This window comes from Lactuca virosa, chromosome 9, assembly GCF_052849685.1.
Source record: "Lactuca virosa cultivar CGN04683 chromosome 9, Lactuca_virosa_CGN04683_v6, whole genome shotgun sequence".
In the NCBI taxonomy this organism is placed as follows: Eukaryota; Viridiplantae; Streptophyta; class Magnoliopsida; order Asterales; family Asteraceae; genus Lactuca; species Lactuca virosa.
In genome coordinates, this window is record NC_136434.1 from 173,967,758 (window position 1) to 173,992,879 (window position 25,122).

The 25,122-nt window shown below is 37.6% G+C and overlaps 1 protein-coding gene across 1 annotated transcript; it reads right to left on the reverse strand.

Moving 5' to 3' along the window:
• Positions 1-20,688: 20,688 nt before the first annotated feature.
• On the reverse strand, positions 20,689-24,868 carry LOC145140973 (cyprosin-like). Its single transcript, XM_079074340.1, has 14 exons — positions 24,737-24,868; positions 23,510-23,874; positions 23,369-23,429; positions 23,202-23,296; positions 23,007-23,119; positions 22,644-22,812; positions 22,458-22,497; positions 22,296-22,360; positions 22,097-22,210; positions 21,955-22,019; positions 21,693-21,843; positions 21,493-21,612; positions 21,119-21,207; positions 20,689-20,974 (listed from the first exon to the last, which is right to left on the reverse strand). Exons 2-14 carry the CDS (start codon positions 23,864-23,866, stop codon positions 20,890-20,892), a joined length of 1,524 nt encoding a protein of 507 aa, XP_078930466.1. The 5' UTR covers positions 23,867-23,874; positions 24,737-24,868; the 3' UTR covers positions 20,689-20,889.
• Between the last annotated feature and the right edge of the window lie 254 nt (positions 24,869-25,122).

Below are 25,122 nucleotides of genomic sequence, written 5' to 3' on the forward strand. Positions count from 1 at the left end.
GGTAGGATTTATCCCTGTACACCTAAGGGTACAGTAGTGAAGTAGCGCCTCACAGTATCGTACAATCTAGTTTACATGTAGTGTAGTAGCGTTCTACCGTAGTGAAAATTCGTATGTATATCGTATATAATGATAATTACAGTTATGAAAAACCATGATAAAGTGGTGATGTAACTGTAAACTATTTCTGTCTTCGTGCATATGTTTAATAGTGAAAGTTTCTGTACTTGTGATGTTTAGAAAATCCCAAACTATACCGATTATAGTTTGCATGAATAGTGAATAGCGTGTCCGAAAAACTATGCAAATTTTCGTGAAAACGTCCCTTATGCTCAACACAGTACAAAAGGGTTAAAGTATGAGATTTGCATAAGTTTTGAAAACATTTATGTTTAGCTTGTATTCCCCCCTGAAAACATTGAAAATATGGAAAAATGTAGGGGTATGAACTCACAGTTGTTGCGTGAAATCGTTGACTGAAAATGAAGATCCTCGAGTTGTTGCACGACACTTAACGAAATCCTATTATTAAATAAATACATATATGTATCTAAATTAGCGATTTCGATAAATAAAGTGTCATAAGAACACTTGTATTCGGTTGAGGAATGTTACCGGTACTTGATCGAATCAAAGAGGGTGAGTTTTCAGCCAAAAGCACCACCAAAAAGATGTTTACGGCCGTGATCTATAGTTTACGGTTTCTGAAGGCTCGGCGAGTTTACGGCCGTAAACTCAAGAACAGAGTTTACGGTCTTTGAAGGTTGGACCGTAAACTCAAGAACAGGGTTTACGGTTCTTGAAGGTGGACCGTAAACTCAAGAAAGATGGTTCTGATTGCTGATTTCAAAGAGATGAGTGTTTCCAGACGTTCCAAAGTGACTCTAAATGTGGTTTCTCGATGTTTTCCGAAGCTTGAAGGCGTTTTGAGTGTTTACGGTTAAGATTCTTAGAGAGAGAATGAGAGAGTTTTTGGCCAGAAATTTTCTAATGAAGGTGGGGGTATCGTATTTATAGGGGTGTTGTGGGGGGTCCACTCTTCACTGACCGTAAACAGGTTTACGATCGTAAACGAGTTTACGGTCGTAAACGAGTTTACGGTCGTAATCTCATTTAGACCGAAAATGCTCGATTTTTTCGAAATAATCGGGTTTTCGTACGATTTTTGCTTCTGACTCGTAAATAATTTAATTAAATATAACTAGATTATTTTCTAAACCAAAAAGTTTGACAGAAAAGTTAACGAATTTGAAAATTTATTAACGGAAATCACGAAACGGAAACGGGAAAAGTTTCGGGTTGTCACATCATCCCCCCGTTAGAGGGAATTTCGTCCCGAAATTCGAACCTAGAATACAAATCATGGATTAGGAAAGAGATGCGGATACTTCTGTTTCATCTGATCTTCGTGCTCCCAAGTGAATTCAGGTCCCCGCTTGGCATTCCAACGAACCTTCACTGTCGGGATGCGGCTTTGTTTCGTTCGTTTGATCTCTCTGTCCATGATTTCGACCGGTTCTTCCACGAAGTTGAGGTTTTCGTTGATTTCAATCTCGTCGAGAGGAATCGCAAGTGTCTCATCGGACAGACACTTTAGGTTCGATACGTGGAAAACAGGATGGGTGTTGCTGAGCTCTCGGGGTAATTGGAGTTTGTATGCTACTGGACCGATTCTAGCAAGGATTTCGAACGGTCCAATGTACCTTGGGTTTAGCTTTCCACGTTTCCCAAAACGTATCATGCCTTTCCAGGGTGAGACCTTCAGAAGGACGCGGTCACCAACCTGGAATTCCAAGGGTTTTCGTCTCTTATCGGCGTAGCTCTTTTGTCTATCTCGAGAGGCTTTCAGTCGTTCTCGGATTTGTATAATTTTCTCAGTTGTTTCTCGGATGATCTCAGGACCAGTGAGAGTACTGTCGGGGACTTGACCCCTGGCTAGCTGCGTGTCACCCACTTCAGTCCAGCACATAGGGGATCTGTACTTACGGCCATAGAGGGCTTCAAACGGCGCAGCCTTGATGCTGGTATGGTAGCTGTTGTTGTAGGAAAATTCAACCAAAGGAAGATGAGCGTCCCATGATGCGCCGAAATCGATGACGTAGGCTCTCAACATGTCTTCCAATGTCTGAATTGTTCTCTCACTCTGTCCATCAATCTGCGGATGATAAGCCGTGCTCATGTCCAATTTAGTTCCAAGAGCTTTCTGTAGTGACTGCCAGAACCTCGATGTAAACATGCTATCTCAATCGGAGATAATGGATGCAGGTACACCATGAAGGCGAACTATCTCTTGAATGTAGATCCGTGTGAGTCTCTCCATCTTGAAGTTTTCTTTGATTGGCAGGAAGTGGGCGGACTTCGTTAATCGATCGACAATTACCCAGATGGCATCGTGCCCACTCGGAGATCTGGGTAACTTGCTGATAAAATCCATGGTTATCCTTTCCCACATCCACTCAGGTATTTCCGGCTGCTGAAGTAAACCTGAGGGCTTTCGATATTCTACTTTTACCTAGGCACAAGTCAGACACTTGCCCACGAAAGTAGCAATTTCTGCTTTCATGTTTGTGTTGGATTAATGTCTAAGTCCATAACTATAATTGGTAAGACTTGACCCGACCCGGCATGGTCCATTTGGGTTGCATGGCATCATGCATTTGGATAGACTATAATGAGAGAAATAACACTTAAGGTTGGTTAATATATTATAAGTTCTAATATATTAATAAGGTTATTTAATTAGTATTGATCAAGAATTAATTTGGAATTAATTAAGTGATCAAAAGGAGACTAATTAAATATATGGGTTGATTGTGTAAATCATTCATTCTTATATATGTGGGCTTGTGATCCAAGATTCCTTATGTTGGACTAAGTCCATGGGGTGACCCATGGATACTCCATGGAGGTTAAAATCCATGGAGCATAAGGAATGGGTAAAGTTATGAGTTACATGGTGTAACCCTAATAGCCACCATATAAAAGAATCCCATGGCTCAAGAAATTGTGCACTAATGTGTGAGTGTGAGGGCTAGACGATTTCAAGGAGTGTTCAAGTTTCTTTCAAGTTATTCCAATTGTATTTGGTGTTGTGTGAACCATTTGAGGTGTCACACTTGGGGCACTAGGCACTCAAGCTTCATGAAGACATTCTACATCAAAGAGGTATGTATTCTATCTTGTTATATTTATTATTTTGTATGCTAGATTAGGATAATACCTTGGATGTTCATAATTGTATGTATAATAGAGAAAATATAGATCCAAGGTATTTAGGGTTGAATGTACACTTAGGAGTGTTAGAATGCTCATAACCCAACAGTGGTATCAGAGCCTAGGCTTGTTTTCTTGTTATACTTGCAAAAGTAGCTGAAAAAATCGAGTTGGATGCATATATTCGATTGTTTTGGCTGGAATTGGACTAGGAACATTACCCTAAGATGTTTTTGGACTTATAAACTTGTTTTTGATGTGGTAATGTTCATGCTAATCCAATTTCTAAGATAATTGTCATAATTTCAAGATTTGTATTAGTTTGTATGTTCATGCTAATTTCTTGAAGATTGATGATTTGAATTATCTTGTTCTTATGAGGTTCTTAGATTAATAGAAAAGTTGTGTGAAATAGTTGTTTTCAATCCATTTTAATCTAAGAGTTGATTCCAAAGTGTGTTTTTGTAACTTGTCCTCAAGTTATATGAAAAGTCACATTTAAGAATCATAAAACTCATAAAAGTTGGCAAAAGTTACAAAATGAAGAGTCTAGTTCTAATTAATTAGTTTAGAATAGTTTCAAAACTTGCCCTCAAGTTTTGGAATTTGAAAAGTTTTCACTTATGAATACTTTAATTCCAAGTTAGCCCTTAGAATTTTAAAAGTTAAAATTCAACCCTTATACTTTATAATATTATAAGTTAATAATATTTATATATATGTATAAGAGTAAAGTCAGTCTTACCGTTAGTAGGCCTCATTCACGAAGTCGGTCTATAAGGGGGGTATAAGGTTACTGCCTATAAAATGGCAGTTTAATGGGTGTCCACTCTCACCCACCGCTTCCTTGACTGGTGGAGGGTCGTTAGCCGAACGAGTAGGACAAAGACTATAATTCTCCTTTCATTAAAAGTATTAATGATAAATACTAAGTAACTAAACTCTTATTAATACCCAATCTTAGTTACTTAGGAAAATGTGAATTTGGTGCTAACCCATGAAATTATTTGCACTTTGCTTAAGTCGTTAGTGGAGCGTGTGTGGTTAACCGGCACACTAACCTGGACTTAACAAGGTAGGCAAAGGGTATCTTAATATTTATCATAGTATCGGTGGAGCGTGTGTGGTTAACCGGCACACTGATTAAGGGGTAAATATTAAGGGTACCAAGTATATTTGCATGGTTATTCACACCTTGTTTTGTGATCATCGGCATCCCAGTCACAAAACCTGAAGGGCACACTCGAGATTGAAACATGCCTTTGAACAGTTCAATGAATCTCAAAGATCTAGGACTTTCAAATCCAATTAAAACCTAATAAATTATTTCGTTTTTCATGGTGGAAATTGGTGAATCGTCATTCACCTACCTTCAAATATTTTATAGCTTGGATTATGGCATCCCTCTTCTAAGTTTTAAAATAATTTGTTGGGTCCTAGCCTTAATATTTCATATTGGGTGTCATATTAAGGACTTTAAATCAACTATCTTGAATATCTCCCAAAAAGATGTCTGGTCTAGACATTTATGATCTTCCCAAATCTCTTGAAACAAGCTTTCCTAAATGAAGATGATGTCCCATGGATATCATACTTCTTTCACCTCCTCCAATTATTCTCCCTAACCCACAAGTTCCTAAAAAGTTTAAGGTCACTCAAGCCCTATTGGCAAGGCAAGGTCTAGGTGTGATCACATCTTGGAGATGTAGTCACATATTGACAAGCCGGGAGAGTTGGGTGTCAAAGTCTTGAGAAAGTTGGTGGCTCAACTACTTTCTAAGTCACATAGTGAGTTCTTTTGGGAATCCTATGAAACAGACTAAGACAAGACCCTTAATGATCTTATCTATTTGCTAAGATCAACTTCCTAAAACGCTATGGACATTGACAATGATGACATTGGATATCCAGTAAAGCTCTCTCTTCCCAATGGAAAGGGATCGGCCATAGTCAACTCGGTTGACCCAATGGTAAAGAGAGAGGCGAAGTCTGAGATAGTCCTATTATCAAGGGTCCATAGGTAACTATTGCCAAAGGAAGGGGCATTGGTTACGAAGCTGCCAAATTTACCTAAGGATGTTAAAGTCAATAAGTTTGGCTCTACTTCAGGTAAAGTCCATTGTCTAACTCTATTAAGTACATGCTGATTCTGATCGCGAAGAGGGATTTCAATCGCATGGTTCGGTGATCAGAATTTTGGGCTATTACTTAAGAGTTATGATATTTATATTGCTTAGGAATAGATAACAACAAGGTTTTCATATGGATTGTAAGGATAAGTTTTTCCGCAAAGTTTTAAAATAAAAGAAAAAGGTTTTGATTTTATTTATTTTAAGTATCCTTACAATGGCATTTGTGAAAAGTTGTTGCTTATAAGACTCCATTGATAGCAATATTGGAAAAATGGATTTGATTCTTTCGGTTGTGGTAGTGTCTAATATTACCAAATAAGGAAAGATTCTCATCACCCAAGGTTCAATTGGACCGAAACTTGGAATCATGCAAGTTGTATAGTATGATGAATGAGAACTTTCAGCTTGGAAAATTAAGACTAATTCCTTATGTGAATAAGGAAAGGACTAAGGGATCGAGTACACATTCTTGTGCACTGGTCAAGTCCACCACAAAAGATCAAGAAGACTATTCGTCATGATTTACTTAAGTTCAGTAAATATGGTTATACTTATAAGTTTAAGTATAAGTCTGTAGCATTGGAGAAGTTTCAATGTGAGACAGAACGAATAAGAAGAATCAAAGTATGGCAGAAAGATAAAAGTTTCTCAAATCTGAAAAGATGGGAGAGTACTTTAGTATCATGTTTATGATCATCTTAATGATTAAGATACCATATCACAATTGGTCCTCTAAAGTCATCTTAGTGCATTCTTATGACTAAGAAGAGGAGTCATGAATTGTTGAAATGGTTAAATCAAAAAGATGAGTCATACTTCGTTCCAAAACAATTCTTAGAGTCATACTCCAAGATTGTAACTTGAGTGACATATCTTAAAGAGGGTTTGTTAACACTAGTCAAATGTAAGAGTAAAAGGTTATCTACTCTTGTACATTTGAAATTGGTAAGTTGTGATGTTTTGGATAAAACAGAGACCAACTTAGGCCAATTGTGTAAAGTGTTAGTCTTGATAAAGAATCCGCACTATCTCTTGAATATTTGACAAGGGAGTCTTATATGTCAAGAGGACAGTGGGAGTCTTAAAGCTCTTGAAAGTTTCAAGACTTAATCAAGAATAAAACCTAAAGTCCTTCACTAGCACACGACTTGAGGTTTATAACCTATCGTGTTGAAATTTTTGTGCCTATTCAAGTTGGCTTTGCATAGGAGTTCTGAGAGTTCTCAATTGGTTGCACAACTACTTGGAAGCAATGGCAGGCACCTGAGCTGCCAAATGGCAAGAATTTAAGATTGCACAAGTTTAATCAATATGAGTTTGGATTTGTCACTAACCTTGTCTTGTGATTATGGTTTTGACAAATTCACATGGATAAGAACACATACACTATTAAATCTAAGTGTCATAAGGTTTCTCTCCGATTCATGAAAATGATGGTGAGGAAACACTTTCGCTAAGTAGATTTTAGCTAGATAGCAATTGTGATATTTGCATTCTCAAAGTCGTTAGTGGAGCGTGTGTGGTTTACCGGCACACTAACATGGACTTGTGAGAAGTGGCAAAGGTCTAAACAATTGAGACTATGATTACGGCATCCCTTTTCATAGTTCTAAAATTGTTTAGACACACATGTGAGCTATCTAAGAGAGGTGTATGATTTTGATAAAGTTTTATCAAAACAATCGAGTATCAGAAATCTGAACTTTGGTAAGAAAGTCAGCTGATTTCTGAGTACATGTCAAAGCTAGTGGGAGCATAAGTGTTATGCTAATAATCATCATGTTAGTGGGAGCATGATAATTATGACAAAGGTTGCAAGTTAGCAATGTTAATTATAGAAAACAAAAGTTTCAATTCGTGAGGTTGCAGGGGTTGAAAAAGTTGTTTTGCTATAATTAAGGGAGAGGAAATTATACTTCATTTCAATTCTAAAAGCTTAGATTGAGATTTTAATCGTATTTAATCAAGGATATATATATATATGAATTTCATGTTGGAATGGCTCAACATAAGGAAATTCTATATATGGGTCCATTATTTGCGTTCTAAAATTCGATTATGATTACGGCATCCCTTTTCATAATCTGAATTTTGAGAACTTGGCAAATTGAAATGGAAATATTATAGCAAAAGACTGGTTTAGTCTTTATGTGAGACATCATGAATCGTGTCCCATATGCTTCGGATATAGGATCGATTACATGTGCTATATTCATCCTTTCTAAAATTTTCCAAATGCCTGGGGCATGATGAAGGGAAAAGGTCTAGAATTGGATATGACTAAAATGATTAAGCAATTGTCGAGGACAATCTAAGGTTTACCAAAGATTGGTTGCTCAAGGACAGTTGGAAGTATAATGTTAATTCTGGAAGGACCATATTGACATAATCTGTAAGGAGGCAACTCTTGTTCAGAAGTGATAGTCAAAATGGAATATGGAAATGTTTCAAAGTTAGAAATTATTCAATCTGTGTAAGATTAGGAAACTTAATGAAAGAAGGATGTTTCCAAGGAGCTGATCTCCTTTGGAATGCTCTGTAATGATTGTTGTCAAGTCTTTCTGACTTTGTGCATAATCATTAAGAGGATCAATGCATATAAGTTTAGAATCTAACAGATTTCAGTAAATGGCATGAATTTGGAATTCTTGCATTTGCAGTAAGGATTTGGGACTGTGAAAAGAGGATCATTGGAGTGATGTTCAATTGATCTATTTTACAAAGTAAAGATCATAAACAAACATAGTATGCATACTTGGTGTATGACATGACTAGTGTTTAGAAAATATAGTGTACATGCTTGGAGCATGGGACAACTATTGTTTTAAATTCAAGTATAAAGTTGATAAAACCGAAACAATGAATAATGAGTAATCAGTATGGTGATAAATAAAAGTGTTTATTTATATTCATAGGGTTTGATACCATATTTGATTCATTTATTCTTGTGTTTCACTTTGCATGTTTTGACTTCCAGAATAACTAAGTCGCTCTTCCTGAATGATTAAGTTATTCAAACCATCTACAGTCGGTCATATGTTGGAAGTAGATATGAATCAAGACTGTCATTGGTTGGTTTGTAGAGGTCCAAGTTGGTGGACAAAGTGGTGCTACAACACTCATGAGTGGTCATAAGTTCTGAGTATTGGATTCAACCCGCGCTCATTTGAATCACTTCATGGATTTTATCACGAGTGATCATGAGACGATAATATCTTATATTCTTCAAACCTAGAGATATGAGTTGTTACTATGAGTTGGTTATACATTGATTGCACGAAAACGCATTGGTAACTCGATGTTATAAAACGTGCCTTTGTGTATGATTCAACAAGTAGTAGAACAAGCCATATGAGTCGAAGTTTATCCATTCCTTTTACCTTCGGGATAAAAGCGATATCTGTAGGCCCCTCGATGATTTAAAGATGATACATGTGAGTGCTTGGCCAAGCCAGGACTGATTTGATTTGTTCAATCAGTCAGTCATCATGAATCGGAAATCGGGAAACAACAAATGGACAGAGAGAATGATTGATAATCCATGTCTCAGTCCATATGATATCTAGAATGGAGGAATATATGATCCCTTATCTAATGGACAAGTCATTGACAAAGGTCAGAGTTCATTGACAAGGTCAGAGCTCGACAGAAGCTTTTGAGAGCTACGATTGCTGATCGGTTCCTGAAGTCATACGCAATAATAGTTTTAGACTTATCCAAGTGGGAGACTGTTGGATTAATGTCTAAGTCCATAACTATAATTGGTAAGACTTGACCCGACCCGGCATGGTCCATTTGGGTTGCATGGCATCATGCATTTGGATAGACTATAATGAGAGAAATAACACTTAAGGTTGGTTAATATATTATAAGTTTTAATATATTAATAAGGTTATTTAATTAGTATTGATCAAGAATTAATTTGGAATTAATTAAGTGATCAAAAGGAGACTAATTAAATATATGGGTTGATTGTGTAAATCATTCATTCTTATATATGTGGGCTTGTGATCCAAGATTCCTTATGTTGGACTAAGTCCATGGGGTGACCCATGGATACTCCATGGAGGTTAAAATCCATGGAGCATAAGGAATGGGTAAAGTTATGAGTTACATGGTGTAACCCTAATAGCCACCATATAAAAGAATCCCATGGCTCAAGAAATCGTGCACTAATGTGTGAGTGTGAGGGCTAGACGATTTCAAGGAGTGTTCAAGTTTCTTTCAAGTTATTCCAAGTGTATTTGGTGTTGTGTGAACCATTTGAGGTGTCACACTTGGGCCACTAGGCACTCAAGCTTCATGAAGACATTCTACATCAAAGAGGTATGTATTCTATCTTGTTATACTTATTATTTTGTATGCTAGATTAGGATAATACCTTGGATGTTCATAATTGTATGTATAATAGAGAAAACATAGATCCAAGGTATTTAGGGTTGCATGTACACTTAGGAGTGTTAGAATGCTCATAACCCAACAGTTTGGCCACCAATAGAGTTGTTTGAGATCTAAGTACATCTTGTCCGAACCTGGGTGAACGGAGTATTTCGTCTTGTGAGCTTCGTTCATGACCACTTCTCTGTAACCACCGTACCGTGGGGTCCAGATTCGGTTCATGAAATAATAGACTCCGTCTCCCTTGATCTCCAGATTCTTTTCCATTCCCCTCAAGGCTTCACCCGTCATGTTCTCTGGTTTTAAGGCTTCCAGCTGAGCCTCCTTGATTTGCGCGGATAGATGGGAATGGATGGTTATTGTTAGTGCCTTCACCTTACGCCCTGAATACTCCTTTCGACTGAGGGCGTCTGCTACCACATTGGCCTTGTCGGGATGATAGCGAATTTCGCACTCGTAGCCACTGAGTAGCTCGACCCATCATCGTTGTCTCATGTTTAACTCCTTCTGATCAAGGATGTGCTGCAAGCTCTTATGGTCGGTGAAGATAGTGCACTTGGTACCATAGAGATAGTGTCTCCAGATCTTTAACGCAAAGACCACTGCTCCCAACTCTAAATCGTGAGTTGTGTAATTGACTTCGTGTGTTTTCAACTGCCTCGAGGCATAGGCGATGACCTTTCCTCTCTGCATGAGCACACACCCTAGGCCCCGATTGGATGCATCACAATAGACCACGAAGTCTTCTGTCCCTTCGGGCAAGGACAAGATAGGTGCGCTGCACAGGGCCCGCTTCAATGTTTGAAATGCAGTGTCTTGCTTGACTCCCCAACTAAAGGTTACCCCTTTTTGCGTCAGGGTAGTTAAGGGCTTAGCGATTCTGGAGATGTTCTGGATGAACCTGCGATAATAGCCCGCGAGACCCAAGAATTGCCAGATTTCTGTGGGTGTCTTCGGTGCAGACCAGTTCTCAATCGCTTTGATCTTGGAAGGGTCCACGTGTATTCCTTCCTTGCTAATCACGTGTCCTAGGAAATTTACCTTCCTGATCCAGAATTCGCACTTCGAGAATTTCGCGTATAGTTTTTCTGCCCTTAATGTTTCCAACACCTGCCTTAAGTGCTGTTTATGTTCATTCTCACTCCGCGAATAGACAAATATATCATCAATGAACACAATCACAAACTTGTCTAAGAAAGGGCGACACATCCGATTCATCAGGTCCATGAATACTGTCGGTGCGTTGGTTAGACCAAAGGGCATTACTACAAACTCGTAGTGTCCATAGCGAGTTCGGAATGCTGTTTTGGGCACATCATTCTCATGAACTCGCAACTGATGGTACCCTGATCTTAGATCTACCTTTGAGAAATAACTGGCTCCCTGAAGTTGGTCGAAGAGGTTGTCGATTCTGGGTAAGGGATATCGGTTCTTGATGGTCAGCTTATTCAGCTCTCGGTAGTCAATGCACATCCGAAAGGATCCATCTTTCTTTTTCACGAATAAGATCGGAGCTCCCCAGGGTGAGGAACTCGGCCTTATGAATCCCTTACTGATCAGCTCATTGAGCTGACTGGATAATTCTTGCATTTCTGCTGGTGCTAAACGGTAAGGGGATTTAGCTACAGGAGTAGCTCCGGGGATCAAGTCGATACGAAACTCGACTTGGCGCTCGGGAGGGATTCCTGGGAGATCTTCGGGAAAAACATCAGGAAAGTTACAGACTTCGGGGATGCTCTCGAGGTCTCTAACTCCTTGCATCACGTCTAAAACGTGAGCTAGAAATGCATGGCACTCCTTTCGCAGATACTTCCGAGCTTTGATGCATGAAATGATTTGGAGGTTCGAGCTAGGCTTATCTCCGTAAATCATGAGAGCTTCGCCAGAGGGAAGGTTGAGACGGATAGCCTTCTCGAAGCAAAGAATATCAGCATGATTGGGACTCAACCAATCCATGCCGATAATGACATCGAAGCTCTTGATGGACACAGGCATAAGATCGATAGGAAAAGAATAATTGTCTAGGGTAAGAGTACAGCCTATGAATATGTCATTAGTGCTCTCCTTCTTTCCGTTAGCCATCTCGACGGTAAATGTTTCGGTTAGAGGTTGGGATTTACATTTGATTAGATGTTTGAATGCGTGACTAACAAAACTCCTCTCCGCACCAGAATCGAAGAGAATGCATGCATAAGAGTTGTCAAGGAGGAACGTACCCGTAACAACGGTAGGATCAGCAACTGCTTCCTCCTGGCCCATCACCAGAACTCTCCCTGTATTGCCACCAGTTGTTGCCTTGGGGCAGTTTCTCCTGAAGTGCCCAGCCTCTCCACATCCATAACAAGTTTGACCAGCGCCCGCTCCCGGAGCCTGGTTGGTTGGTTGAGCTGGTGTCTTGCAGTATCGAATTGTGTGTCCCTTCCTTCCACAGTTGTTGCAACTCAGCTCACGGCAGGGTCCGTGATGATGGAAGTTACACTTGTTGCACAGAGGTAGTTTTCCAGCATAACCACCGGTAGGGGATTAGGTGGTTGGAAGAGTAGTGGGAGTAGCAGCAGGAGCGGTAACAGCATGAACTGCCACTATTTGTTGTTTCTTGGAGGGCTCCTGCAAAGACTGACCCTTTCGTTTGTTACCAAACTTCTTCTTCTTCCCACCACTTTCCTTTTGCGGCTCGGAGACAGCTACCACTTCATCCAGATCGATTCCATGATCAATCAGAGTCTGTGCCAGATCCTTGGCGCTTTCAAATGTGGTCGGCCTCGCAGCCAAGACATTTCCTTTTGTTGGTTGTGTCAGTCCCCAGATGTACCTCTCGATTTTCTTGCTCTCCGGGGTGATCATTCCCGGACAGAGGAGAGCCAGATCAAAAAATATCGCGGTGTAGGCAGCGATGTCGGAACCCTTCATCTTCAAGTTCCAGAGTTCGTGCTCCAACTTTTGCACTTCGCCCCTTGGGCAGTACTCCGCGAGCATGAGCTCCTTCAGTCTCTCCCAACCCATGGCATTAGCCACTGGCAGGGTTAGGGTTTTGACTCGACCATTCCACCAGGTCAAGGCTCTGTCGGTGAAGGTGCAGACGGCGAACTTCACCTTGTTTGCTTCAGAACAAACGCAAATTTCGAAGATGGATTCGATCTTCTCGAACCATCGAGTCAGGGCGATGACACCTCCATTTCCGCCGAAGGACTTGGGTTTCGCAGTCATGAAGTCCTTGTAGGAACACTCTTTTTGATGTCCCTGACTTCCATCTTGTCTCTGGGGGTCGGTTCCACCTCCAGTTCCACCAGCGTTCACTTGTGCCATTGCTGCAGTCACGGCGGCGGTAACTGCAGCCTGAAACATTACAGGGTCGAACTGAGGAGGTGGTGGTGGTGGCGGAGTGTCGTCGTTCCTTCTGATGGGTCTTGGTCGAGGAGGCATCTTGTTCTAGAAACAATCAGGAAGAAGAGGATGGTAAGTCCTCGAGATATAAAAACAAAATATATCTCATCCTGATAATGAAAGTATTCTACCGAGCGATAAACACAGAAAGGTTACTAATACAAGTAAGTTATCACTTAAGGGAGAAGAGGTAGCAACACTTAGAGTGAATCTGTATACTGAGTTTGGTTCTAGCGAAAATACTCCTATAGTATTTTATGTGAGATGATTTTGGTAAGTTTTAGGCCTGTTGTAGCACCACAGTCACTCCCAAACACATGTTGGTCATGTCTCGACTGAATATAGTTGATCAGGCTATATTCACCCTAGACATGATTACATAACTGCCCAGGTTTAACCGCAGTGTTCCAGCATCCAAATACTTTTGTTCTTTTCTACTAGCGACACGAATTTTGTTATGTATGCATGCTCGTATACTTTTTATAAAAATACTTTATATTTTGAAAGTATACTTTTAGCGTAGAGCACTTAGGTCCCTTAGTGTTTATAGTTGTATACCACGTAACGTTCGGTATACTAGTTCGCTATAAACAAGGGCTCTGATACCAATCTGTCACATCCCGAAACCGATGGCGGAAACGTTCCGGGGCGGAGGACGTCATGTGTAGCATCACAACCAATGAATAATATCAATCATAGCAACACAACCAGTACAATGCACACTAAAATAAAAATGGTTACATCAGTTCTGAAACTTGTTTGAATTACATCATATAACTTGTATGAATATAAACATTAAACTCTTATTGCTTCAACTCTTCAAAAACCCAGCAGGTACCTGTCTACTGATTTCCTGAGAATACAAGCAGTTTAAAAGAGTATCAGCATAAAGCTGGTGAGTTCATAAGCGGTGGTTTGTAGTGAAAATCGTTGATGAGTTCGGAAAATATTTGTATAGTTTCAAGAAAATCCGATATTTTCCTTAGCGAAAATGTAGTGTTACCAGTTCTGTAATAAACCATGAATATCTGTATGTTTCCAAGAAAATCTGATATTTTCTTTAGTGAAAAGGTAGCGTTATCGATTTCGTATAAAACCATGAATGTTCGTTACTGAAAACTGTAGTGATAAGCGAATATACTACCTCATGAGACTAGCTAAAGCTAATTATGAAGTATATTTTGAATGCATAGCCATAGCGTAAATGGTTTTGTTTGAAAACCCTGGCCTGGCCAGTATACGTAGTGTGTTTTAGTTCTATTTACGAAATAATAAAACCGTTGAAGAGTGTCAGATTTGTAAACTAAAGGTGATTTATACATAATGTGAGTCGTATAACCATGCTTGATATGACTAGTGACCTTTCCAACGTTCTTCAGGCGTCGAGTTAAATGACATTTGTACATCTCAGGCGTGCCCGCCTAACTGTAACTAGCAGTCCAGATGTGGGATTGTCAGTCCCGAATAGATCTATTCACAAATCTCACGCTCTCCCTCCAAGAGACTCTGGTTATACAGTGGTAGGATTTATCCCTGTACACCTAAGGGTACAGTAGTGAAGTAGCGCCTCACAGTATCGTACAATCTAGTTTACATGTAGTGTAGTAGCGTTCTACCGTAGTGAAAATTCGAATGTATACCGTATATAATGATAATTACAGTTATGAAAAACCATGATAAAGTGGTGATGTAACTGTAAACTATTTCTGTCTTCGTGCATATGTTTAATAGTGAAAGTTTCTGTACTTGTGATGTTTAGAAAATCCCAAACTATACCGATTATAGTTTGCATGAATAGTGAATAGCGTGTCCGAAAAACTATGCAAATTTTTGTGAAAACGTCCCTTATGCTCAACACAGTACAAAAGGGTTAAAATATGAGATTTGCATAAGTTTTGAAAACATTTATGTTTAGCTTGTATTCCCCCCTGAAAACATTGAAAATATGGAAAAATGTAGGGGTATGAACTCACAGTTGTTGCGTGAAATCGTTGACTGAAAATGAAGATCCTCGAGTTGTTGCACGACACTTAACGAAATCCTATTATCAAATAAATACATATATGTATCTAAATTAGCGATTTCGATAAATAAAGTGTCATAAGAACACTTGTATTCGGTTGAGGAATGTTACCGGTACTTGATCGAATCAAAGAGGGTGAGTTTTCAGCCAAAAGCACCACCAAAAAGATGTTTACGGCCGTGATCTATAGTTTACGGTTTCTGAAGGCTCGGCGAGTTTACGGCCGTAAACTCAAGAACAGAGTTTACGGTCTTTGAAGGTTGGACCGTAAACTCAAGAACAGGGTTTACGGTTCTTGAAGGTGGACCGTAAACTCAAGAAAGATGGTTCTGATTGCTGATTTCAAAGAGATGAGCGTTTCCAGACGTTCCAAAGTGACTCCAAATGTGGTTTCTCGATGTTTTCCGAAGCTTGAAGGCGTTTTGAGTGTTTACGGTTAAGATTCTTAGAGAGAGAATGAGAGAGTTTTTGGCCAGAAATGTTCTAATGAAGGTGGGGGTATCGTATTTATAGGGGTGTTGTGGGGGGTCCACTCTTCACTGACCTTAAACAGGTTTACGATCGTAAACGAGTTTACGGTCGTAAACGAGTTTACGGTCGTAATCTCATTTAGACCGAAAATGCTCGATTTTTTCGAAATAATCGGGTTTCCGTACGATTTTTGGTTCTGACTCGTAAATAATTTAATTAAATATAACTAGATTATTTTCTAAACCAAAAAGTTTGACGGAAAAGTTAACGAATTTGAAATTTTATTAACGGAAATCACGAAACGGAAACGGGAAAAGTTTCTGGTTGTCACATTAAGTGCTTCAGGTGTGACTTAGGGGGTGAATATACCTCTAATGATTTCACTCAGTTACTTGCTTCTGATGGTACCATACACCAGTCTTCGTGTACTGACACACCTCAGCAAAACGGTGTGGCAGAACGAAAACATCGTCATATTGTTGAGACTGCCCGCTCATTGCTCCTGTCTGCGCAGGTCCCTAGTGCCTTTTGGGGAGAAGCAGTCCTAACTGATGTGTATGTGATTAAGCGTATCCCTACTTCATTGAATTCAGGAATATCTCCTTTTGAGAAGTTATATGTTCATCCACCAGACTACTCTTCCTTACGAGTTTTTGGATGTACTTGTTTTGTTCTTCGTCCTCATGTTGAAAGGAACAAGCTGGGGCCGAAATCTGCTATTTGTGTATTTTTGGGGTATGGGATTGGTCAGAAAGGATACCGTTGCTATGATCCTGTGAGTCAGAAGTTATATGTTTCTCGGCACGTTACTTTTTTGGAACATATTCCTTTCTACTCGATTCCTGCTACAGCCCACAATGTAACAAAGTCTGATCTTTTGCGTTTGATCCTTTTAATGAAGATATAGAGGCTCAAGACTCATCTATGCCACATGATCCCGCAGCACATGACACACTCACTTCTTCAGAGGGTGCCTCGACTCCACTTGTTCCTGAGCCTGATCCTCCGATTATTGAAGTTGAGGATCCTCCTCCACCACCACCCCTCAGGAGATCTTCTCGTCCTGTCAAGTCCACCAAGCTACCAGATTTTTCTTACTCTACATATTCAGGACCGTTTGCTTCATTTATAGTAAGCATCCATCATCTGTCTGAACCTGAATCATATAGAGAAGCTGTTTCAGATCCTCTTTGGCAGAATGATATGGCTGAAGAACTCACTGCTCTTCATCAGACTCATACATGGGATTTGGTTTCTCTTCCTCCTGGGAAACATACGATAGGTTGTCGTTGGGTGTACAAGATAAAAACAAAAGCTGATGGCTCTGTTGAACGATATAAGGCTAGACTTGTAGCAAAAGGGTATTCCCAACAGTATGGTTTTGACTACGAGGAGACATTTGCCCCAGTTGTACTATGATTGCAGTTGCATCCGTTCGACAGTGGAAGATCTTTCAAATGGATGTCAAGAATTCCTTTTTGAATGGTGACCTTCATGAAGAGGTTTATATGACCCCTCCTCCAGGAATTCAGCACCGACCGGGCGAGGTTTGTCGGCTTCGCAAAGCTTTGTATGGGCTCAAGCAAGCCCCTCGTGCTTGGTTTGAGAAATTCTCCACAGTGATTACCTCTCTTGGATTTGTCCAGAGTAATCATGATTCTGCTCTGTTTGTTAGATGCTCGAGTGCAGGACGGATTCTTCTGTCCTTATATGTGGATGACATGATTATTACAGGTGATGACCATGGTGGTATTGAGTCTTTGAAGCATGATCTAGCTCGTCGATTTGCTATGAAGGATTTGGGCTTGCTGCGTTATTTCTTGGGTATTGAGGTCGCTCAGTCTAAGAAAGGGTACCTTCTTTCCCAGACTAAATATATATCTGACTTGTTTACACAGGCGGGACTTTCTGACAATCGGACTGTTGATACCCCTCTTGAAACCAATGCTCGATACTCTCCTACTGATGGTGTTCCTTTGTCTGATCCAAATCTTTATCGTACTGTGGTGGGAAGTTTGGTTTATCTCACAGTCACTCGTCCAGATATTGCTCATGCTGTTCATATTGTCAGTCAGTTTGTTACTGCACCTACCTCTGTTCATTGGGGAGCTGTTCTTCGTATTCTGAGATATCTTCGTGGCACTCAGTTTCAGACTCTCTTGTTTCCCTCGACGTCTTCTCTTGAGTTACGTGCCTATATTGATGCTGATTGGGATGATGATCGTCATGATCGTAAGTCTACCACTGGATTTTGTATATTTCTTGGAGAGTCTCTTATTTCATGGAAGAGCAAGAAACAGGATGTTGTCTCTAGATCTTCCACGGAGGCTGAATATCGTGCTATGGCTGTAACTACATGCGAGATTATCTGGTTACGGTGGCTGCTTGCGGATATGGGAGTTTACATTTCTTCACCTACTCCCTTGAATTGTGATAATAAAAGTGCGATACAAATTGCGAAGAATTCTGTTTTTCATGAGCGGACGAAGCACATTGAGATTGATTGTCATTTTAATCGTCATCATCTGCAGCTTGGGACCATTTCGCTTCCATTTGTTTCATCAACTTTGCAGCTTGCGGATATTTTTACGAAGGCTTTATCGGCTTCTCGGTTTCGGTTCTTATGTGACAAACTCTCAATGTTTATTGCTGCGGCATTGTGAGTTTGAGGGGGGATGTTAGTCTATATTATTAGTCTGCTTGTTTATGGGCCCTTTTTTGTCTTTAACCCATTAGGGTTTCTGTCTAGCTAGTATTTATATCCACTTTATTCCTTGTAGTCTTTATGCTTTTCTCTGAGAACCCTTGTAATTTCTCTTTGATATAATCATATGACAATGTTATCAAATACAACATACATTTGCTTGTTTATAAAATAGTCCACAATAGCATAGATGATAATCTCCACCTACATGTGTAAAAATAACTTGTTTTATGTTAACTAGCACGTAACTTTTATTTTTTTGAAAAGCAGAAATATATTAAAAGGCTAGCAAGGTGCTAGGCGCAAACATGAGCTTACATAATATCGCAAGTTGGTTAAATTTTCAGTTTCCAGCTACCAACTGTTCAATTAACTCTCAAGTTAAGCAAAACATAAACATTTTATTCATTCATTTCGAGTTAAGCAAAGCATCACGACAACTAACTTAACGGTTGTTTCTTTTTAACTTAACGGATATAATATGAAGACAACTTAACATGGACAACTATATGACTATATTTTTTAAACTTAATACCAACATAATGCCTTAGGGGGTGTTTGGATAAATAGTTTTTAGCTTATTAGCTTATTGCTTATTTGCTTATTGTGGTGGGAATAAGCATTTTTTTAAAATGTGTTTGGATTAGCTTATTGTGGTGGGAATAAGTCATAAGCAATAAGCATTTAAGTGTTTGGCAAAATAAAACAGCTTATATGAGTAAAATGACCAATAAGCAATAAGCATTCCCCCCCCCCCCCCCCCTTGCTTATTAAAATCAGCTTATTTAGCTTATTCCTACCGCAATAAGCTGATTTTTAAAGACTCCTATCCAAACACTTAAATTTGCTTATTGCTGTGGGATTAAGCAATAAGCAATAAGCAGCCTAGTTTTTCCCTATCCAAACACCCCCTTAATATTCTAAGTGACAAAATGATGATTTTACCCAGACCCTCGTTTTCTCAAATTACGCTTCTAATTACCACACTAATCCAACGTTCCTTTTTTTTTTGGATAATCACTTTACCGGTTTTAGTTTCATTAGTTTTTATTTAAACAATAAGTATAATAGTATAATAGTTTTTATTACTTTTGAAGTTGTAATTCGTTTTAATTAATGGTTTTGTATATAGCTATTACAAAAATATAGTGGCATTATATTTTCTTCATCTTGTTGATTCTTTTTTAGTTTATAGTTTTTGTGAATACTCATTGTTTATTATTCCTATGAATAATCATTGTTTATGGTTATTTTTATGGTTTTGAATAATCACTATAATCGATAATTTCTATGATTTTGTGAAGAATATTGTTTAGCTATTTTATAAATGGTATTTTTATAAATAAAGTTTTTATGTAATAACAGATATTAGATAAATATTTATTTATCATTTAATATTCTCTTAGTTATTATGATAAAATGGTATTTATTCGTAAGAGATTTTGTGTATACACTACTTATTTAGGCCGGGCCGGGTGTCTGGAAGTGCTTATTTGAAATGGTAAGTGTTTTTTAACTTATAAGTTTATTAGTTTATAGCGAACAAAGTTTTTAAAAAATGTTTGGATTAGTTTATACGGTGTCAAAACGCTGTAAATAAACACATTTTTAGTGTTTGACAAAATAACCAAAAAAATGTTTCCTAGTGATGTAGAACAACTATAAATAATAAGGATTTTTGATTAGTTAGGTGTTAGTGATTATTAAAAATGGTTTATCTTCTGTTCCACACTGTAATCTACTATTTTTAAAAAGTTATCTGTCCAAACACTCATTTTAACTTGTATCAGTGTGGAATCAATAATAATTTAAAAAGCTTATTTTTAAAACTTTACCAAACACCCTCTTAAATTACATATCATTACTCATTCCATCACTTTTATGCATGCATAAGTTTAAAAAAAAATGCCTTTAGTCCCTTTATAACCGTTTACCTTTAATTTTACATGATCATAACAATCTTGTTTGTTTTCTGCTTAAAATGTTTCTTCATAATCGTTGCAATTTGCATCTACCAAGACTAAACGGCTACATGGCTAAAACTTAGATGACCAATTATAGCTACTACCATTCCCCAATTGAAGTTGGAAATTTAAAATATTTGAAAAAAAAAATCATTTTCATTAGTTGCCAAATCTTGCTAAATATGTAACAACTTCAGTTGCCTTACATAATTCACAACTTTAAATCCAGAAACAACTCATTCGATAAAAATCAATGTAGCTATTTTACTTGTGAATATCATTGACCAAGGATTTTTCATGTGTTCCTCCTTGAAATATTCGACTTATTGCAACATTATACATTTGTTAACCAGATCATTTGACATGAGTGTGAATTGTGAATTCAGTAACAAAAGATAATAAAACAAAAACAACCATAACATAACATAACATAACGATAACTGGTAAACAAACAAACATCAGTTCCTAACACATACCACCTCACGTTTTTTACAATCCAACAACGAAATTTACGGAAGTAAAAACACACACGACGAAAAAGACTTTATTTAAACTCTTTTTTTTAGAAAATATTTACAGTCAGAAAAGTCTGTCCCTCCCTCAAGCTGCTTCAGCAAATCCAACACGTAAGCGCCCATAATCAAACACCGTATGGTATTGACCCATAAAAACATCTCCCAAAATCCTGCAACAAAATATCCACAATATTAATCACATTTTGTTACATGACTTTTACGGCTATTTTTGGAGGACATTTACGTCTTTTTCATACAAAAAAGTAAACATGTCAAACACAGTACAACATTGTAGAGGTAGAGTAAGTAATTACCAAAGCGGTCCACGAGGTGGGGCCACATCCATAGCAGTAAATCCACTGATGCATTGTGCTACTTCTCCCTCACCAATTTTCAGAACATACTGATCAATCACAACACATTTAAAACATTAGACTAAATGTACAATTTTCGTCCCTGTAATACCTGATTTTTGCAATTTTGGTCCTTATTTGAGGTTCTTATAAAAATTTTGGTCCCTGGGTATACCTGATTTTTACAATTTTGATCCCAAAAAGTTCTCTTACAATTTTGATCCTTACATTTTACTTGGAACATCAACCAAAAACTTCAAATAAATACTTTTTGGGACCAAATTTGAAAAAATCAAGGACTTTTACATATTTAAAATAAATAAAAAAGTTGTTACCTGTTCTGGGGAAAGCTCAAAAATTTTATCACCAATAGTAAACGCGATATTGGGCATGGAGGAAAGACTGCTGCACTCAACTGCAGATTCTCCCATTGGACTGGGCAGCTTATCACAAAGCTGAATTTAAAAAGATAATTAAATCAGTGTTCCGATGATAATAAAGTAGGGGTAAAAAAGTAATTTTAATTGTTTTTCACCTCATTGACATAGTTAAGTATGTTATCTTCAGTCTGATTCTTTTTTATTTGAGTTTGCACCCAAACAACTGCCATCTCACAGAAAGTACACATCTCATCATGTACACCAACACCACCATTATTCTTGTCAACCACACTCTCAATTATTGAACTGTAAAAAAAATTAATAATTATTACCTAATATTCATTTTATATAATTAGAAATATAATATGATCATAATTCATAATTTATAATTCATAACCAATGCAATGTGAAACTGACCTAACATCTCGGGCACCATTAAAAGTACATAAGTTCATTTGAGAACAGATTTTATCGGGTTGTGCCTATACAACATCACGAAAAAAGATTAGGGGTAGAATCGGAAATATCTAAAAAGTAAAGTATTAATAGAATGTTTTACCTCGGATAAGAGCATCTCGATTATAGTCTTTCCATATTGATTAACCAATGTCTTGCATTGCTGACTCATTACTCCAGCAGCACCAATTGCATGGTTGATTTGAGTAATAATAGTCTAAACAAGTTTCATTTTTTTTTATAAATATGTTAGTTTTTTTATAAAAAAAAATGCTTAAAAAAATTTGATTTTTAAAACATACCGTTGGACCTGCCAACAAAGAGGTTCCAGAATCAGCAATTGCTGCACAACCATCACTGCAAAATCCTGAAATTGAAAAACACTGGTAAATAAATAAAAAAATTTCTACAATTTGTTATAATTCTTAATTTCAGATGAAAAAACAAGAATAGTTTGAGATTACCAGTAGTTGTATCTCCAATAAGGACATCGCCCATATCAAACTAAAAACAAAAAAGAAAAATGAAACTCAGTAATGATGACTTAATAACTACTAAATTAGATAAAGAACTATATATATATATATATATATATATATATATATATATATATATATATATTTGTAGTTATGTTATAATAAGTTAGTTACCTGCCAATAACCCTTTTGAGTCACAGGTACATATGTGTGTTTGCCCTTAAAATGATTAGGATCGGCCCCACCAAACACAAGTTCACCCCCTTCATCCTCGTCAGCATTGCGATTAAACCAAAAAGAAAATACGGGTTCGGGAACAAGACCTTGATTTACCATGTTGTACCTAAAAGGGTATGAAAATATCTCAATTAACAATCTGAATCTGAGTAAATGACCATTTTACCCTTTATTTAGAAACGACACTAACATATTAAGCCACCTCTGTTAGAAATAACTCAAAGAAACACTACTTTATATATATGTCCTGATTAAGTTATGTATCAATTAAGTCAATAAGAAACAGGGCAAGAAAAATACCAGACAGGAACAGCATTTCCAACAGAGATTTCTTGAAATCCAAGGCCAAGAATACCATCAAACTTGGCTGCCAAGAAAGTGATGCCAGGCTCTTTTGTTGCCTCTATAAAATCCTGAAAAAAAGATTAAAAGAAAAAGTATAATGAGAAAATAGTAGTTAAGTGAATCAAAAAAACAAAATTTATTAATTCTTACCTGTTCTTTAACAACAAGATCACCAAGTTGGACAGAGTCTTGGCTAAAGATACCAGAGATAGCTCCAGTTCCATATTGAATAGCAGCAGATGTCCCTAATTGACATATGAAGAAAAATACAGTTAATTACGAAAATGCCATTGAGAAACAATCAAAAGAGACTATACCATTTTTCTTGTAGGTGCTTGAATGGCTCGCCTTGTACTTTGAGTGAAAAAGGCAAGCTACCTGTATCCATATCAAGAACTATGAGCACATGATTGAAGTTATAGATTGAGAGAAATCTTGAATTAGAAAAGCAAACTCACTGAAAAGTAGCACTTTGAAGAAGGTACCCATAGATTAGAACTTCCAGTATCAAAGATCACAGTGAACTTTTGAGAGGGACTTCCAATACCAATCTCACCATAATACTGAGCATCCATGTAGTTCTTTAATGCAATAATGTCAGTGTTTGAATCTGTGAGAGGGCCTCCAAGACCAAAGTTTCTTATAGCATTTCCTTCCTTTGAGACACCATGTCCATTGATTTGGGTAAGTTGGTCAACCTTCCTCTTTTTAAGTCCAACTCTAATCAATCCACCATTAGAGGCTGAAAATGCTGAAGGTGACAGAAGAAACAGCAAAAAGAAGACAAGCAGACTCGCTTTCATTGTCATACCCATGTTGAACACTACATCAATGAGAAAAGTTTTTTATTAAATATTGATTTGAACATTAAAATTTGCAAAATGGAGAACAAAGCTATGAGTTGCTACTATATGTTGCCAACGAAGTAATGTTTCAAAAAACTCAGTTATAACTTATAAACTGATATGAACTCTTTACACGGTTACAAAAAAACCAATAACCACATTAAACCAAATAAGATGGGCTACAAATAGGAAATATTTGGGGAGAAAAATGAAATTAGGTTTCTAATTAAAACGTGTTGGACTCGTTTTTCCCTAAAAGGGAGGTAACTAAAAATCATTACATCATCATTGAGATAAAGTGGACTACAATTGTCAATATTAACCATTAATAACCAAAACATGCCAATTACGTGTTTGATATCAATTCATAAAGTACGATTACGAGAGATGAAGAACAATCATAAACATAGCTAGCCAAAATAAAAAACTAGACACATGACTCCGTCCCTACCTTAAATCCACTATGATTTCCTACCTATTTACCATGAACTTAATAAAAAAAAAATCAGTTTACCGATTAGAATAACATGCATCGTTATTTGTCAACCATCACGGTTTTTTCCAAACCGAACTGTAGTTATGGTAGTAACGAAGTGAAATACGGAGAATACGATTCCAAAAACAGATCATAAGAACTACACAAAAACTGCACTGATTAATTGCCCTAAATTTTCATCAGCGATCAAAATATTCGCTAGGAATCAGTACACTGTACACATTAAATAAACAAAACATAGAAGCAATTGTAGTTATAAGTATAAAAGATACACAGTAGCAGTTGAATCCGGCTGATCGGAGAATATCGATGAAGGCAAATTGGGGAAAAAAGGTTAAACTCACCTGAGATTTGAGAGAACCGCCGAGGCGTGTAAGGGGAGCAATATGACGAAAGGAAGAATAAGGCACCGCTTTTGATGAACAACTAACTGCAGCTTTTGCAGTTAAGTACCCCGCAAGTTTGGTTAATACCCACTTTGGGTCCTTGGAAATTCTCTGGGTATAATACACACGAATGATTAAATAGAAGTGTTATCTTTTTCATATTTTTTTTGTTACCTATTTACATAAATAAAATATAGATATAATTATCTGTTTATACCAAAAAGTGTGTAGTCTAACGATATTAAAAACTAACGCATAGGCGTCTTCAATCAAAATTAGAGGTTTAAGTCTCGTTGTGAAAAAATATATAAACTTGAAAGTTGAAAGTATATATAGTAGTAGGT